Source organism: Salvelinus sp. IW2-2015, linkage group LG35 (genome assembly GCF_002910315.2).
Source record: "Salvelinus sp. IW2-2015 linkage group LG35, ASM291031v2, whole genome shotgun sequence".
Taxonomy (NCBI): domain Eukaryota; kingdom Metazoa; phylum Chordata; class Actinopteri; order Salmoniformes; family Salmonidae; genus Salvelinus; species Salvelinus sp. IW2-2015.
Window position 1 is genome coordinate 17482725 of NC_036874.1, and position 18183 is coordinate 17500907.

Below are 18183 nucleotides of genomic sequence, written 5' to 3' on the forward strand. Positions count from 1 at the left end.
CTCCTCTCTCTCCTCTCTCTCTCTCTCCTCTCTCTCCCCTCTCTCTCTTTCCTTCCTTCCTTCTCATTATTCTGTCATGATTGTCTTTCCCAGCGGTTGAAGAGTTACCTTGTCGTTCCAGGCGCCCCCTCTTCCTGGACCTCTCAAAGAGCAATGCCCAGCTCATTGTCTCCCCACCCATCCTATATCCCAGAAGAGCCCTCCACCACAGAGAGCCCAATTACAGGGCCCTGAACAGGCTCCAAACTGTGGCCCTGACCCAACCTCTCTCCCAGAAGAAGAGCCCTCCTGCCAGTCACTACAACACTTTCCACTGCAGACCTCTGCTCTGAGAGGGGCTCCACAATAGACCCTATCTGAAGTTACTAACACAGCCCACAGCACTCACAGGCTGGCTGACAGGGTTAGTGTTTAGTTGGGTGCTTATCACCTGCCAATACACACAAACACACACACACACACAATTTGTGAGATCACTGCCAAACAGCCGATTAGATTTTTATCTCCCCTGTATATATGATTGTCCTCGTCAGGCACTGGAGAAATGAGTTATTTCCCCTCTTCATTTTCCTCTTGTTTGACACTAGTGTTCCACCGGTGTGTGAACAGTGTGTGACAGGCAACATTTTTCTGAAAAGGTCAATCTGCAGTAACAATAAGACAGCGGTCCACGTCACTCAGCTGTTTGGTGTGGCTGGAGAAATGTAACCACTTTCAAATTCATAGGAATAGGTATGGATGGAAGGACTGACCATCCGTGATTGCAAATGTATATTTTGAATCATGTTTTGAGGCTATACAGTGTGTGTTTACAGCTGCGTTGTTTACGAACAGTGGAGTTAAACAGTGTTGTATTTTGGGCTCTGATGGGGGTACGACAGTTTGAACTAAGCTCACGAGGCATGTTATATTCTTCAAAAATCAATGGGTATATATCACGGATGTAGCGATTACAGATCGCCCCTTTGAGGAATGATGACTCCGTTATACATGAGCGGAGCTGAGTGAGGAGAGGTATGATATAGTTTGACAGCTGGAATTGTCCCATCTTTTTACGGCGTCATCTTGGACGCAGATAAAAGGCTGCTATGAAATGGACAGAGGGGCTATATCAACAGCTCATTTCTTTAGTACAGTGTTTCGGGCAGTAACTTTCAGTTAGTGAAATAATTGCAACCGAGCATAAAACGATCTGCTACCAAGAGAATAGGTTTCACTGAAATGAGCTCTGGTTTTATTGGGCCATAAAAGTTTGGTTGCAATTAATGACGAGGAATATTAGATTGGGGTATTAAGATATTAAGTAATGATCATTGTTGCGTCGTCAAACATCCCCCTTGCGACCAGCCGTAACACAAGGCCATATTGAAGTATTTATGGGATAGGCTTAGCTTTTTCATTTCAGAAGTTCTTCAAAAGTAGCCTCATTGGATTATGGAGTCACTAAGCCTGCCAAAAACAAGGGGAAATGACACCAACACCCTAGCAACAAAGATATTTTCATTTCATTTCATGGTGCTCTTTTATCAAAAACAATAAAGGTGACATGGTTTTGGCAAACCCTGACAAGCTACCCATTCTCATAGAAAACTTTCTGCTTTGTCAGCAAAAATTGAGTAATATTAAAAATAAACGTACCCCCGCTCAGGGAGACCTAACAAAGTTACCTAGTACACATTACAAACAAAGACCAAAGTTATGAGAGGGAGTAAACAAACAATTTTGCTGAGTCAGTGGCCTTGTGCCTGAAAGCCTTGCAGATTCAAGTTCAGAAAGCGAAGACGTCCACGTGTTATTTAATTTCATGGGAGCCTTGGTAAGCGCAAAGCATGCAAAATGAAAATAGGGAAACATCAGAATGGCCACAGGTGATAAATGCATTGTGTGTTGCGCTGTATTTGTTTTTTTATGAAAAGAATGTGAGCCTTCTTTTAATTGAACTTCTTTTAATAAATTCTTCAACTCTGAGAACTTAACCTAAAGCGTTCCCTTGACACTCTCTCCATTCTAACAGGAATGTTCATGAGTAACTCGCTCGCTCTTTCTCTCCCTCCTCTCTCTAGACATATCCGGATCCACACAGGAGAGCGCCCTTACAAGTGTGACGAGTGTGGGAAGAACTTCACCGTGAAGTCCACCCTGGACTGCCACATAAAGACCCACACAGGTCCGTGTGTAGTGCACAGTGTGTACTTCCACTCCATCTGATCAGTAGATAAATGCGTGATTAAAATGCCGCTGATCGGTCCCTGTTAATTAGATTTAACGATGTTAGGGTTGTTACTACATTAGCCACAATATGTTCTCAATATGGTCCAACTCTGTGGGTGTAGAGTGCACTTTGATGCCACGATTAAAGAGTTACATTACGTAAATCAATCAGTAAATGCAGTGAAAGAGGGTCTGTACTCAAAAGCAAGAGAGTTTATACGCTTCTCGGATGCGTAGGCCTAATTTATTATGAACGATATTTAAATCCGCCTCATTTGCATGTCTTATCATCTAACGGCGCCTTGGGGAGTAATTGTGCCCCCGGGGATTTATGGGACGGAGTTTGATCGCCCGGCGCGAGATGGTAGCAGAAAAGTTTTGTCAGTCGAGGGATATTAGATGATATCTCCTCTCACCTTGTTCTCTTATGGTAATTACTGTGGTTTGACACGCTGACCCTGGAGCAGACACACTCATTCTCCCTGATTTTAATGAGAAGGCCCAGACATTAGCTAAGTAGGCCTCATACTCCCAAGTTATTGTTGATGAGCTGTGGGTTAGTGTCCTCATTAGCGACGTCTGAATTAACTTTTGGAACGGCAGTAATCAGACAAGTGACTCGTTTTATTGGTACTCGATAGGGGCGAAATCGAGGAAAGGGCGTTCTGTCAGCCAGTCAGAACGGAGGTGCGATACAGTCGTCAATGGAACAATCCAATTCAAACACAAGTTTTTTGAGAATATTTTTTCTTTGTATTGATTCACGTCAATCTAGAGTCACAATAAAACCTTGGCGGCCATCACCCGATCCCAGACCTCAGCCACATTTATTGCAAAACCTACCACTATGTCAAATAATGAGAATCAGTGGTACACTGTAGGGCTACATACTATAGGGGAAAACAAGAAGAAACGTACCGTTAACGATGCTATCATTCGGTTCTCTCCCCTGCAGGTCAGAAGCTGTTCAGCTGTCACATGTGCAACACGTCCTTTTCCACCAAAGGGAGTCTGAAAGTCCACATGCGTCTCCACACGGGCTCCAAGCCCTTCAAATGCCCCTTCTGCGAGCTCCGCTTCCGCACCTCAGGCCACCGCAAGACCCACATCCAGTGTCACTACCGGCCCAGCTCAGAGGGTCGGAAGGCCAAGCGAGCGGCGTCATCCAGAAGTAACCAGGACCAGCAGCAGCACCCGGGTAACCCAGAGACCCTGCACCCTGTGGGCCTGCTCCAAGCTACTACCACAGACCATAACATCTATCTCCCAGCCAACCAGGTCCTCACAGGCCAGTTTGACCAGAACCTGCTGCAGCAGGGCCTGGTGGGCCAGGCTATTCTGCCTACCTCCATGTCAGGTAAGGACTCACTCACATCAGGGTTGGGGCTCAATTCCAATTCAATTAATATATTGAGTTGCACATGGGTCCCTCTCCATAAAATGTATAAATACAATTCAATTCCTGACTTGAGTTTAGGTGGAATTCACCCCAACCCTGGCACACACTCACGTTCCCCACAACCGTCCATTGCCACAAACACATCATTATTTCATTCTTATTGCCAATACTTCTTACCCTATGCAAGCCTAGCTCACCCCTTCCACTATTGACATGAAGCATGCGCCCAAGTGCTGCTCAGCACAGCAACCATATTTCACCTGAACAGTCAACCCTAGCTTAGTCTACATTTCAACCCATAGTTTGAGACAGAGAGGAGAGGTTTGAAGCCTAAGAGTCTAAGTACAGTCTGTTCTCAGTAGCCAGCCAGGAAGAGCTGATGAATGGTGTTTACAGCTACTGGGCTAGTGTCATCACTAGGCAAGAGGAGATGCGTTCTAAGGGGTGCTTCATCACTGCACACCACAACCTGCCTATTCTGCACTAGGTGTGTTTGGCTATAGATGCATAGATACACTGGGAGAGGGAGGACGAGAGCTGGATATGACGAGGAAAGAGAGCTGGATATTACATCCCTCGTGGGACATTACATCATACTGTCGCCATTTCAACCACTTTTTGGTTGTAACAGTGTCATTTCAACTGTTTTGCTCTGTCTCATTTCCAGGCAGAATTGTCACTGTTGTCATATTCGGGGATTTCAGTGAATTGAGAGTGAGGTCAAATAGTTTAGTCCAGTAAAATATCAAAAGTATTCATACTTTTTTTTATCAGAATACTTGGTAGTAAAGAAGGACATGCTTGTCTTTCATAGCCTGATGTGACTCTCACTCAATTCCTCCACTGCTCTGTCGTTCACTACATATTTTAGTCTTGAGACTGAAGTTGTTTGTGGTGAAGAGGGGCACGAGGGGTGTTGTACGAAACAAAGTCGTCAGCGATTGGATCGTCTCTAACCAATCCGAGTGCACATTTCCAAACTGCCGTTTTACCCACTTGTGTTCTGTCTCTGGCCCAACCCGTCGGTTTCTGGACCAATAAGACGGCACCAAATGTGTTTGAATTCGGTGCGGGGTCGAGGAGGCACTCCAATCCAGACTCATTGTGGAGAAGTAACTAACGTCCATGGGCATTTGGCTGGAGCAAAGGAGTCTGGGTAGCCAGGCGACGTCTTTCACGGCCTGGTTCAAAAGCAAGACCGATGTTCTGCAAATACTGAAAAGTACTTTTCCTGTAGTTTGCCTCGTGTGAGCCTCGTGTCAAAGACACGTTTCCATCTTATGTAGACTTACGGCAAATAAGTATTTGTTCAATCCAGTTCATTATGACGTTCTAGGCTACAACTACAGTATGATGTATCTGTTAATTAGTTCTACAGACTGGGATGGAATGAGGAGTCTGAAACAACATTTGTGGAGTCGGAAAAGCATCAACACTTAAAGAGTTTAAATGTTTTGACTGAACTCTGGCTCACTTCACCTCTCATCTGTCGTTTGTTCAAACTGGCGGTGAGGGGGAAGCCATCCAAAAAAACGCAGCCGTGAAATGAATTTCCCTCGGTGCTGTTCGAGAATCTATGTAGTAGCACTTCGAAATGGCTTCCACGCACCATGCTCATTGCTGGCACACAGCTCCGCTTGTAGCCCTCTAGTTCCCTTGAAGTTCCCCCATTGGATGGCACTCCGAGCCACTCTCCTCTTATCTGTCCGAGCAGACAAAGGCACATCGAGCAAACACAGAAAAATCGGAATTATTACAATTTGTTTTTTTATGACGTGAGTCTGCATTAAATTAAATTATTGAAGTTATTTTTCAAAGTCCCACACCTTATATTTAGTTTTATGGTGGGTTTAGAGTCTAGACACTTGAACTGGGCACATAATGCGTTTACAAGTGACGTTATTCCAGAATAGATGGGTGTTTGTGATTCATTTAAGTGATAGAAAATGGCTGTAAATATCACAGAATGGAAGTCTGCTTTTTATAACAGCCCGTTTTTGTGCCTTACTGATGTTGTGAAACTTCAAACAAAAATCTAATTATCCAAGCTTGTGACAATATATGTCTTCTGATCTAATCGTGTGGTTTGTGATTGTATTGTAGCGGGTGGTGACCTGACAGTGTCTCTGTCGGAGGGTCTGGCTACTCTGGAGGGGGCTCCACCTCCAGCTTACCTCTGCCAACCTAGTGTGTCCCAACGTCCAGATCTCTGGCATCGACCAGGCAAAATCAAACAACATCACACTGCAGGTAATGAGGGGGGGGTGTGTCCTGCGTGTCACTGCCAGTGTCACCTACTTCTCGCCCTCTCTCCTTTGCTCTCCTTTTGCTCCACCTCTCCTCCCTTGGTGTTCCCTCGTTTTATCATCTGTCCTACTCTCTCCTCTGCCTCCCCTATCACTCTCCCTCTCTTTTCACCTCTCTCTTTCCTCCCTCTCTTTACTCCCCACCCCTCTCCTGTGTTGACTCATTGGGATTCTCCATCCCCTCCAGATTGACCCAGCCTCCTCCAGCAGGGAGGTTCCTCTCCCACGCCCTGACAGGGACGGAGGCCTGACCAGCCACCCTCGGTGCCCACATCATGGCCGGAGACCCCTTGGCGCCGGCTCCAATTGTGGTCCTGCACCGCTCACCAGCCTATCCCTGCGCCCTCGCTATCGGCCCCGGCCACATCACCATGGGCGCGTTGCGAGAGACACAGGTGCATGGTGTCCCGTCTTCTCCCCGGAACTTTGCATTTTTGTTTCCTATACTAACATGATCACTCAGGAGATTGAAGGGTTGTTCACTCGGAAAGTTCACTGTGTATTATGTTTATTTGTCAACTGTTACTACGATCCCAAGGCATTGTGCGTGTCAGCGCACGTTTTTGAAGATGGAGTTTTATGTACAAAGCAAAAACTGTGATGCCTTTTCGATTAAAATGTTTTTTTTTCTCAACTTACCCGTTCCTTCAACGGATGCATACATTTTCTTTGCAAAACGGGTTGCCTGGTGTCGTCTGCCATCTCTATCTGCGTTCCATATCTAGCGTTGACCACGTTTACATGCGCACAGTATTCCTGTTAGTAGTTCATATCTCCCGATTAAGTCTTATCCGGGTTCAGCTGTTTACATAGACATTTGATATCCGCTCAGTGGTATCCCTGATCCATGAATTAACGGAATATTCTCATTTAAAGGTCATATTGGTTAAATGGATAGTATGAAATCTGAACACTGACTTTGGCCTATAACCTTTCAATGTAATATAATTTTTAACTTCTGCAGAATGATGTTTCTGGCAGTTGAATTGATACAAATTGTTATTTGTCTCGGGAACAGGACGTGGAGAAATTATGATTTCAATTTTTTCGCCGTCTCTTGGGAAATGGGGAGCTGTCGTTGTTTAATTGTTGTCTTTGACATGTCATGCAAGCAGGACACCCGTATTTCAAAACCATAATTGCATCATGACGAAAGAGTCTTTCCAGGAACGTGTTCGTAATTTTGTCAGTTGTAATTTTCCTCAAAACCGGTCAAATGATGACTTTGGACTTTTTAAAAGGCTTGTTTTGTGGGTTATTGGCCATTTTTCTCCCGGTCCTAAACGAACCAGACAACTTTACGTGGGTGTTTACTGATATTATGCATTTCATTCTAATCGCGTTAAGCATTTGGGTGAGCCTCTTTATTTGTCTTTTGGCGCCAAAGTTATGACAGAAGTGAAGCTGCGGGTGTAATCAAACTTTAGTTGACCAATGGACTACCAATGTTGGAATTATAATATGGCCTTACAATGTCTTATTTTTATTATAGTAATTGTATAGTGCAAATTATATGGTGGATCGGCATGGAGGTAGCCCACTTTTGGAATGATTTTGTTTGACTCAGATGAAATCTCACACAACAGCCTATGAAAAGCAAAATCAAGCCTGCGCAGACGCACAAAAAACAACTAGTCAGGGGATAATTTTACATGCACAGTAGTCCGTTTATCTAGCATATCCCAGGATTTATCTCGGGTTTCTCATAACCGGGATCAAGCCTTTATCGGGTTATTGGTAAACGGGATCATGTGTTATGTGCATCAACTCAAAACAGAATCTTGAGTATTGTGATTAATAGTATTGGACATTAACATTCATTTATACACAGAATAATTAATGAAATTCTGGATTTTCCTTTTGAAGCACCACCTTGCTTCTATGCAGCCAAACTCAAAATGGGTAGATGTTCTACAAGTTGGATTTTTTAACTAATCTATCTGCAGCTGGGGCCGTGTCTCTTTGCTCTATTATCCTCTTCTCTCTTTCTTGGGCTCCGCAGCTTCTTTCTGAGTATGTTATGTGGTTGTCTGATGTGTGGGCCCACCTGAGGACTGTCACAACGAGTTTGTTCCACAGCCATGTGCTTTTCACACCAGCTGGACCACTTTTGACGGCCATAGGGTGTCAGGCAAAGCCATGGGAGAAGGTGGGAGGGATGGGGGGGGTAGGGGGAGGAGAGAATATGTCGAGGAGGAGAGAAGGGGAGTAAAGGGTAGGGAGGAGGGATGAAAAGGGGAGAGGATAGGAGAGAGAAAAAACGAGAGGAGGAATTGGAAGGATTAGAGTGAAGGAGTCAATTAGTTAATGATGTGCTTCTGTATCGTCCCTGTTTTCTCTCTCTTTCCCCTTTAGTTCTCATCAGACTGAGCTCATGTGACTGAGTGGCTCCGGCGTGGTGTCCAGTGAGGGCTCTGGTGTCAGGAGTTCACCTGGACCTCAACAACTCCAGCTCACCCGGGCTCTAGCTCAGCCCAGGCCCAGGCCAATCGCGCTCGCTGGGGGCAACACTGTGCAGGCAACACACCCCCAGAGATCACACTCACCATATCAGCGTAGACACACAAAATGATCTGTCCCTTTTTCTCCTAACTTCTCCAAGTGTACCTTGCCCCGCCCAGTATGGATTAATCAAAAGAGAACTTCTCGCCTAGATGCTCTGTATCATCCAATGCTTTAAATTTGCAGCCATATCGCTTTCTCTGCCATTTCCTGGCTTAATTCGATCGTTCAGTTTCTTGTGACGAACAAGAAGTGTATTGTAGCAGTCAGTATATCTAAACCGCTGTGAAAATATTTTTCAGCTGTTATTTTGAATTGTTGTGGCAACTAAAGTAATGACTCAAAGTGACCTTAAGAATGGAACTAGAAAAGAGCGAACTAAACACCTACCGTTCTTGACTTGCTTCATGAGATTGAAAGATCTACAACACACCATTTTTTGTGATTTGGATCGGTTGTGAGCTTGCGTTGTAAAAAACGCAAGGTTGCTAACTTTCTTTAATTTGTTTTAATTACCGCAAACAAATGATGGCAAATGCAATTTTCTATTTACGGGTTGCTGTATCACGCGCAGGGTAACGGGAACTGCGGACGTTACGTAACAAGTGTCTTCGTATACCGTCCGATGACGTGTTCCAACGTGTCTGTTTGGCCTATCACGTAGAGGCCTGGCAGGCGGTTTAGACTTTGCCCGCCTTTGCTGGCCCTCGGACTTGTCCAGCCTTGGCGGTTCCTTGTCAATCTGGTTGTGGGTAGATTAGCTGTTTGTGTCTCCCTTTGATTCTTATTCAACATTCCTAATATGGTACTGAACAGTTACCCAACCACCTGGTTGCACTGGTGATTGCTCCTTCCAGACTGAAGCGTTTATGGCCTGTGGTTTGGTCAGTCTCAACCTACTCTGTATTGTTTGTGCTGTGTGACCAACCATATTAATCTTCAAACACTATTGTACAGGCTATAGGCATGAAATATCCAAATCGGAGCGTCGCCCAGAACAGTGACATCTTCTAGCTTAAAATTGACACGAAGTGCAACTTTGGGAAACACAACACAGCTCGCCAGACACTCCAAGGGCACGTCAGTCGTAATGCCCACACCACATGTGGAGCTAACAAGCTGGCACAGTCATCTATTTTTCTCTTCACCTTAATTCAACAAACCAAGTTCATAAAAAGGTCCGAAAATCAAGAACTGTGTTTTCTACAGTTGCCCTTTGAGAGTAACACATATTTTCATGAGACTATAATTGGTATACTGTCCAGATGTGTCGACAGCYCTTCAAGGATACTTAATCGTGAGAGACTCAAAATATGTATGAATAGTTCACAAAGAATTCTCCTCGCCTATTCTTATAAATATGTCGTTGCTGCGCTCACATTCCACAAAAATGTTGATTGACATACTGGACACACACACACACACACACTCACAGGCACAAGTTTGATTCACTCTGATGTACACACTCAAACATCCTCTTACATGGAGCCGTCAATACCCAAAACTTAATCCAGGATACCTATATCCAGCTTAGAATCAGTTCCCCTCCACTCTGCCCGGAATTCAATTTCAGTCGTAAAATTTCATTTAAAGTGCATCATCACAGAGGGGCAATTTCACGGTAGCCGAGTGATGCTGAGACTAAAAAAAAGTTTTTATGCCAAACAAAAAAACAATGATTTCAAAGTTAAACAATCAACTCTATGCACAAGGACGACTTTTAACAATTTCCACGGAAAATATTACAAAAACACATTTACTTGACGAACAGTGCAGATGCGAAGTTTGATAGCCAGAATGCTGGTTTGTGCTTCTTGTGCCGTCGTTCTGTTGACCAAACTTTGCATAAATGTAAACAAAAAAAACACTAAACGGAGATGATGACGACTGCAGACATAGAAAAGAGCAAGAAGGGGCGGGAGGAAGATCATTGAATCACGTCACTGTGGGCTGGAGATCAAATGTATTTTCTCTCTCTCTCTGAAGGTCAAGACCTCCTCCAGCAGCACGGCGCCCCTGGTGGCGGAGAGATGATTGGCGGGATCAGGCTGGCATCCCACCAAACCACAGGTGCCACCCTCACCATGGGCAATGACCACCTGCTACCTCAGAGCAACGCGGGCCTGACTGGTAAGGATTGGCAGCAGCACTGCTGTGTGTGTATGTATGTCTGCGTCTACTCACCCATTGTGCAGCCCACTGGGAGCACACAGTGAAGGGCCTGTGATGTAAAGTGTGTCGAGTGATTCGTTCAGCGGGAGCGATGGAGAGCTGGGTCAATTAGCAGGCTGATTGCAGTACCTCTCCACGCTCCATCACTTGTGGAGTTAAATCAACTTCTCTGAGCCATCGTCATCACTCTCCTCTCAACTCAAGTGGACAATATTCTGTGGCAAACAATGAATAGGCATTGAGAGGAGTTATGTGTACGCGCATGATTGAGTTGGTCATGATTGAGTTGGTCATTTTACAAATCTATTCTTATTTAACAACAGTGAGTCATCTAATCGAGAGACATTACGAAAGAATGAGACGATAGTAAAGCTTTGGGTTGGATGAATGGAGAATTGTGTATTTGTATGCCAAGGCAGAGGCTATTCTTCCAGTGGTCCAAACACATTAAGGCACTTGTATCACACATAAAACAAAAGATAAAACAGTACATCATATAACAACATTAATCCCCTACATATCTACAAATCAAAACGTACAATACAACAATATTACAATGTACGTGTGTGTAGAGTCTGTGTGTGTGTGTCTATTCACAGTCCCCGCTGTTCCATAAGGTGTATTTTTATCTGTTTTTTAAAATCTGATTCTACTGCTTTCATCAGTTACTTGATGTGGAATAGAGTTCCATGTAGCCATGGCTCTATGTAGGACTGTGCGCCTCACATATTCTGTTCTGGACTTGAGGATTGTGAAGAGACCTCTGGTAGCATGTCTTATGGGGTATGTATGGGTGTCTGAGCTGTGTGCTAGTAGTTTAGACAGACAGCTCGGTGCATTCAGCATGTCAACATTTCTTATGAAAATAAGTAGTGATGAAGTCAATCTCTTCTCTACGTTGAGCCGTGAGACATTGACATGCATGTCATTAATGTTAGCTCTCCGTGTACTTTTAAGGGCCCGCCGTGCTGACCTGTTCTGAGCCAATTGGAGCGGCAGGTAGCCTAGTGGTTAGAGTGTTGGGCCAGTAACCAAAAGGTTTTTAGATCGAATCCCCGAGCTGATGACAATCTGTCGTTCTMCCCCTGAACAAGGCAGTTAACCCACTGTTCCTAGGCTGTCATTGTAACTAAGAATGTGTTCTTAACTGACTTGCATAGTTAAATAAAGGATTTWAAAAATAAAATATATATTTTTTAATTTTCCAAGGTCCGTCTTTGCGGCACCTGACCACACGACTGAACAGTAGTCAAGGTGCGACAAAACTAGGGCCTGTAGGACCTGCTTTGTTGATAGTGTTGAGATTCRMGACAGACTTCTCCCCATCTTAGCTATTGTTGTATCAACAAGTTTTGACCATGACCGTTTACAATCCAGAGTTACTCCAAGCAGATTATTCACCTCAACTTGCTCGATTTAAGCCTAGGGGTTCTTGGTCATTCACATTTCTACGCTGTGAAACATAGTTGGCAAGATTCCTTGTGAGTGTTGGCAAGCTGCTAGGCCTAATTTCCCTTCACACTGTCACATCACAATTTTAAATGATGCCTGCAGAGAACAAGTTAATTATCTGGTGACCTCTTATAAAATTAGCTTTTTTTCACGCATTTGCTGTTCATGTGGCGTTTTCAGGCATCRGCCCAATCCACTCCGTCAATTTCCACTGGCTTGCTCTCCGTCCGATTATCCTATGCCACAGTGCATCATTCTACCCATTTGAAAATGCATTGCCAGTTCATTTTCAATGGCATGACACCAAAATGGCTTATTAAAATCTCGCAAGTATTTCTGTCAAGCTAAATTCTCACCTACTTCCTGTCTCTCCTGTCAGTCACCAGCCTGCCGCCTTGCACCTCCCTATCGCAGACGGCTGGCTCCCAGAGCCTGGTGATGTCGTCGTCGAGCATGGCCAGCGACGGCAGCGTGACTCTCACACTGGAGGACACACAGGGTATGCTGGACGCTCAACCTCAATTCACGCTCAACTTCAACGCACAGGTAACCACTCTGAAACACACACACACAATCATGCGCGTACACAACAGCACATACACAGGTAACCACTCTGAAAAATACACACATGGGCGTGCATACACTCACCCACACACAGATATATCTTACTAWACTTRTTGGGGACCAACAATTGATTCCCCATTCAAAATCATATTTCCCTAAACCTAACCACTAACCTTAATTCTAACCCCAAATCTAAACCTAACCTTAATTCTAACCCCAAATCTAAACCTAACCTTAATTCTAACCCTAAATCTAAACCTAACCACTAACCTTAATTCTAACCCTAAATCTAAACCTAACCACTAACCTTGATTCTAACCCTCAATCTAAACCTAACCACTAACCTTAATTCTAACCCTAAATCTAAACCTACCACTAACCTTGATTCTAACCCTAAATCTAAACCTAACCACTAACCTTAATTCTACCCCTAAATCTAAAACCTAACCACTAACCTTAATTCTAACCCTAAATCTAACCTAACCACTAACCTTAATTCTAACCCTAAATCTAAACCTAACCACTAACTTTAATTCTAACCCTAAATCTAAACCTAACCACTAACCTTGATTCTAACCTAAATCTAAACCTAACCACTAACCTTAATTCTAACCCTAAATCTAAACCTAACCACTAACCTTAATTCTAACCCTAAATCTAAACCTAACCCCTAAGCCTAAAATATACTTTTTTACAATTGAGGACCACTTCTCTGAATTTTAGTTGGTTTACTATTCTTGTGAGGGCTTCTGGTACTCACAAGTATAGTAAAACGTGTACACACACACACACACACACACACACACACACACACACACACACACATACACATACACAGTAACAGTAACAGTAACAGTAACAGTGAGTATCTTCTCTCCATAGAGTCAGCAGTACCAAACTGTGCTCAGTGACCAGGATCTCTCAGGACAACAGGCCGGCTCCACCCAGCAGGTCATACTGGTCAGTCACCACCCCCAGGCCACCGAGGGACAGCCCAACAATATTTACAGGGTCAGTCAGTCACTGTGTGTGTACCTGTACGTGTGTTGTTAACAGATATCTAAGAAGGACTGGGCGGTGGGTAGGGTAACGTGTGTGTAACGTGTGTGTAACGTGTGTGTTGTGTTGAAACCAGCTGTCAGAGGAGGGCCAGGCGGTGGAGAAGGAGGACCAGGGGGAGAACCAGAAGCAGAACCAGTGTTTCTACTGCGATCAGGTGTGTCAGAGCGCCAACACGCTGCGACGCCACTGCAGGCAGGCCCACGGCAAGGAGCGCTGCCACGTCTGCAGAGTGTGTGGCAAGGCCTTCAAAAGAGCTACTCACTTAAAGGTAAGCACGGACAGACACACAGTCGCCCACACACACACACACTGGAGACTGGACTATAGCATAGAACACACAGTAGGTCTGGGCAGACACACACACACACACTACAGCATGTTTATATGTTGTATGTACTCCTTCCCTTCCCTGATAGTAGTTGCCCTGTCTTGCCCTCAGAGCAGAGTTCAACTCTGGATAATCGTTTCCTGTGGGACCAGCTCTGAGTACTCTTGAGTGTATTCTGGGCGGTGGGACGGGGTTAGGAGTGGGTTACAGGTGTCAAACGGCCGCGGGTTTCTCCGCGTTCAGGGGAGTTTAAACACAATCGCCTTAGAGGACAAGAGCACAATGACTCAAACCTTTCTTCTGCTGCTTCAGTTTCCGACGGGGTCTCGTAACAACGATAAATCAACTGTCACTCTTCCCTCTCTCTGTGTCCCAAACGCCTACTGCCTCCTGACAGGGTAATAATAGCCCCGGGAGGAGCGAGAGATAAAAGTTAACAGCTGAAGTCCAATTTCAGATAGTTTTTAGGCTGATGGTAATTTTCTCGAGTGCAAACTTTCTCTCCTCTGACAATGCTACTCATGAGGATACGCTGAGATAGCTCTCAGCGTTGAGGAGAGGCAAGAGCTTGACCTCATTTCTAGGGTTACAAGCAGAAGCAAACCCCCTACAAGCTGCTCTCATCCAGCCTGAGAGCCATGCTGTTCTGTAACTCCTCAACGTCCTCCCCTGTCCTTGGCTGTGTACTGTGTGTGTGTGTACTGTGTGCGCGTGTACTGTGTGCGTGTGCGAGCGTATGACCGTCTTTACCTGATATGACACGTGTGATCCCCTGATGGTGTGTCTGTGTCCATGTGTATGAACAAGAGAGAGAGCACATTAGATGTGTGTTTTGATTGTGCGTCATTCAGAGAGCGTTTGTGTGTGTTAAGATACTTATATATCTTCTCTGGCTCAGTGACGCCCCCCCCCCCCCTCATTCCTTGCTCATCCTGCTCCCAAAAGCTTTCCTCATCTCATTTACGGAATTAAACGCTCCTTTGGAAAGGGGGAGCACGGCTGGAGCCGTATCAAAGCCTGTTCCGTACTAATCGGCAGCCCCATGTAACCCTGGAGGGGACATTTGGCCCATAGACTTCCCTGAAACTGGCTGATTTTCCATTTAGAGAGTGGATACTTTGTTAGTACATTAAGCTTATCAAGCATCCGATGCAATTACGCAAACCGATTTTTAGTTCTGGGTGTCTGAGATTAGAGAATGTTTAATTCATGTTTGGTTTTATTTCTCCACTTTACAAACTGTTGCTGGGTTCATTAACTTTATGATGTCATTTAGCGATGGAGAGAGACAAACGGAAACAGTTTCGTCAATAGTTAAGAGGGAAATACCAGTACTTTTATCAATAATGTTTAGGAGTTGAGTAGCTTTTATTTAAAGGTCAATACTAGGGCTGCTCAAAGTGGGGCCCGCAGGCCAAACTTCACCCTGGACAACATTTGGCCGCCAGACCGAAGGTTTGGGCGCATGTTCACACGCGCACATTCACACACGCGCACACACAACCCTCACACACGTTTGTCTGTGTAGTTGGTTTGCTTGCTCAGACTTTTCTATGACTCTGGGGACATGCAGAGAAAGTTATTTTTACCAACTTTTAGTTACTGATTTTTCTTGGTCTTAAAAGCAATCAGGGGCCTACTATACTCTCCTTTTCATTCATCACACTACCCTATGACGAGACTGGCCTTCTTGTTTCTTTGTTCATGACTAGACGGGAGTTTTCTTCAGTCTTCTTCATTAGACTTTGGAGTCTCTTGAGGATTCGTCATTAGATTGGAMTTTATTGATGGTTTGTCAGTAGACTTTGGGGTTTCTGGATGTTTCTGCATTAGAATTTATTTGTTCTTTTTGGGATGGTTCATCATTAGAGTTTTGGGTTTCCAATGTTCCCAGATGTTTTTTTTCCCGGTTTTAAGTGTACGCTGGCGCAGTTGGCGGGCCAGTTCTCGTGCAAATTGCAGATTTWAAAAAATATATATATTTGCTATGTTTCACCTTTTCTTCTGAAAGATTTTTTGTTCTTTTTCCCCCTGACCTTTGASCTCTTTCTCCTACAGGAGCACGAGCGTGTCCACCAGCGAGGACCCTCACTGGGCTCCCAAAGGCCCAAGTTCTTCAAATGCTCCTCCTGTGACAAAGCCTTCGCCAAGCCCAGCCAACTAGAGAGACACAACCGCACACACACAGGTAATCCCACACACGCACGCACAACGTTCACTCGAATAAATCCCTGACTACTATTCTGTTTAGGAATATTGTACGTCCCAGCCTTGAAGGCGCAAAAGTAAAAATATACCATATGAATGAAGATGCTATCCGAGTCCTCGACTAGAGTGACCTTCCATCAGGCATTTGGGACACTTCAAAGACCTCAGGAAAAACGTTTTCATGTATATGCCTCAATGGCAGAATGACCAAATGAACTTCTTCAGAGCAAATCATGGAGTCTCCTAAGAGGAATTTAACACAACTCCGACACGACAGAGTAGGATGTGCATTTGCTTCTTTTGAATTGGGGCCTTTTGGTTCTGGAGGGGTAAGTAATTAAGGTGAAGTGTGACTTGAACGTTTTGACTCGTTGCTACCTACTGCCTACTCTTGTGGCCACCCACTCAATGGCTGTGTCAGCGGCAGGCCGGTGTGAGATTACTGTAATGTTGTGTGTTGAAGAGCCCACTGTGGCAGCTGATCCGGTAGGGGGGGGGTCCTGTCTTACCTCTTATCATCCCCAGCAGGAGAGACTGTAAGGGAGCTTGTACACACAATATGTAATGACATAGCCTAGCTTGCTAGCGTCACGTCAGCAAGCGAAAAGCATCGCGATCACAACCGTTGCTCTTAGCGCTTGTTTAAGCAAACGGGGGGGGAACCTTCGTACTAGAGATAATAGAGTTTTAATCTCCATCTCCACATCAGAAGAGAGGCAGAGCCATTGTCTTCAACAAATTGTGTGTGGCTGTTTTCTCCCAGCGCAGTTTTCATGGTTTAGATTGAGGAAGAGGCACTTAAATAATGTCCATGGACTTAGTTACAGACATAACAGGTCTTTGCTCAATTTCAGTTCAATAAGTCAATGTATTTTTGACCGTAATGGTACCAATTATGATAGGTCATTATGTTCCAAGATTATGCTGAAGGCCTAATGGGAGGCGGCACCTGGCAATGCTATTATTCTGAATTGGCACAGTAGGCTACAAGTTATTTTGGTAAATCGGATTTACACTTTGCCGGCGGTTCACATCTTTCAGCAGATAATGTAAGCTGACAAGACCTTTTCATTTTTTATCAAATTTTTATTCAATTGGATGTAAATTGCCACCGCTTGCAGTAATATAGTGCAACGCGTCAATTGCTGTGCGTGCATTCACTTTTTAGAAGTAATTCTGTTCCATATTTCAAACTTATTTCAGTGCGAGACACCTTTTTATTGCCTTCTTCACAAGATCGAATGAGAATGTGTGTTTTGTATTCATCCGGCGAATTGCACCGCCATTGCCGAGTAACCTTTTGCACTCCTGAAAGTCTTGAGAAGGTGTCTCTCTGTTTTTMTMTGTGCAGGTGAGCGTCCCTTTAAGTGTTCCCAGTGTGACAAGGCCTTCAACCAAAAGAGTGCCCTGCAGGTACACACGGTCAAACACACAGGGGAGAAGCCCTACAAGTGTGAGGTCTGCAGCATCAGCTTCACACAGAAGAGCAACATGAAGCTGCACATGAAGAGGTCGCACGGCTATGGTGAGTCACGGACACGCAGACACTCAAAACACTCGCAATACCCCCCCCCCCCGCAAGACTATCACACTCGAGACACGGCAAAAAACTCTAAAGCCCGAGCACATCTCAAGTGTTTGTGCATGTGTGTGTTTGAGCTGAGATGAAAGGTGACCTTGTGCGAGATTCACAGCCAGACGAAACCTTGCTTGTCAGTCTCCGATACCTTAATTAAATCCTGAGAGTCCCTAGTCCATTGTTGATGGACGCCACAGCCCAGGTGACACCCTTTTCTCTAAATTCTCGCGGACTGGGATATGTTCCGAGTAGCCTCTGAGAATAACATTGGCGTATACGCGAACACGGTGACTGAGTTCATCAGGAAGTGTATAGGGGATGTTGTTCCCACGCCTAAAATGACATACCCAAATCTAACTGCCTGTAGCTCAGGACCGGAAGCAAGGGTCAAATCAAATGT

At 44.8% G+C, this 18183-nt stretch overlaps 1 protein-coding gene across 1 annotated transcript in view; it reads left to right on the forward strand.

Annotated features, from left to right (window-relative positions):
- Positions 1-18183, forward strand: part of LOC111958868 (zinc finger protein 236-like) — an 84595-nt gene that overhangs the window by 59715 nt on the left and 6697 nt on the right. Inside the window, 11 exon segments of the mRNA XM_070437291.1 lie at positions 2064-2167; positions 3167-3568; positions 5714-5763; positions 5765-5860; positions 6104-6311; positions 10405-10548; positions 12422-12588; positions 13489-13617; positions 13742-13936; positions 16055-16184; positions 17556-17729. Of these exon segments, the coding sequence (XP_070293392.1) occupies positions 2064-2167; positions 3167-3568; positions 5714-5763; positions 5765-5860; positions 6104-6311; positions 10405-10548; positions 12422-12588; positions 13489-13617; positions 13742-13936; positions 16055-16184; positions 17556-17729 (1799 nt within the window).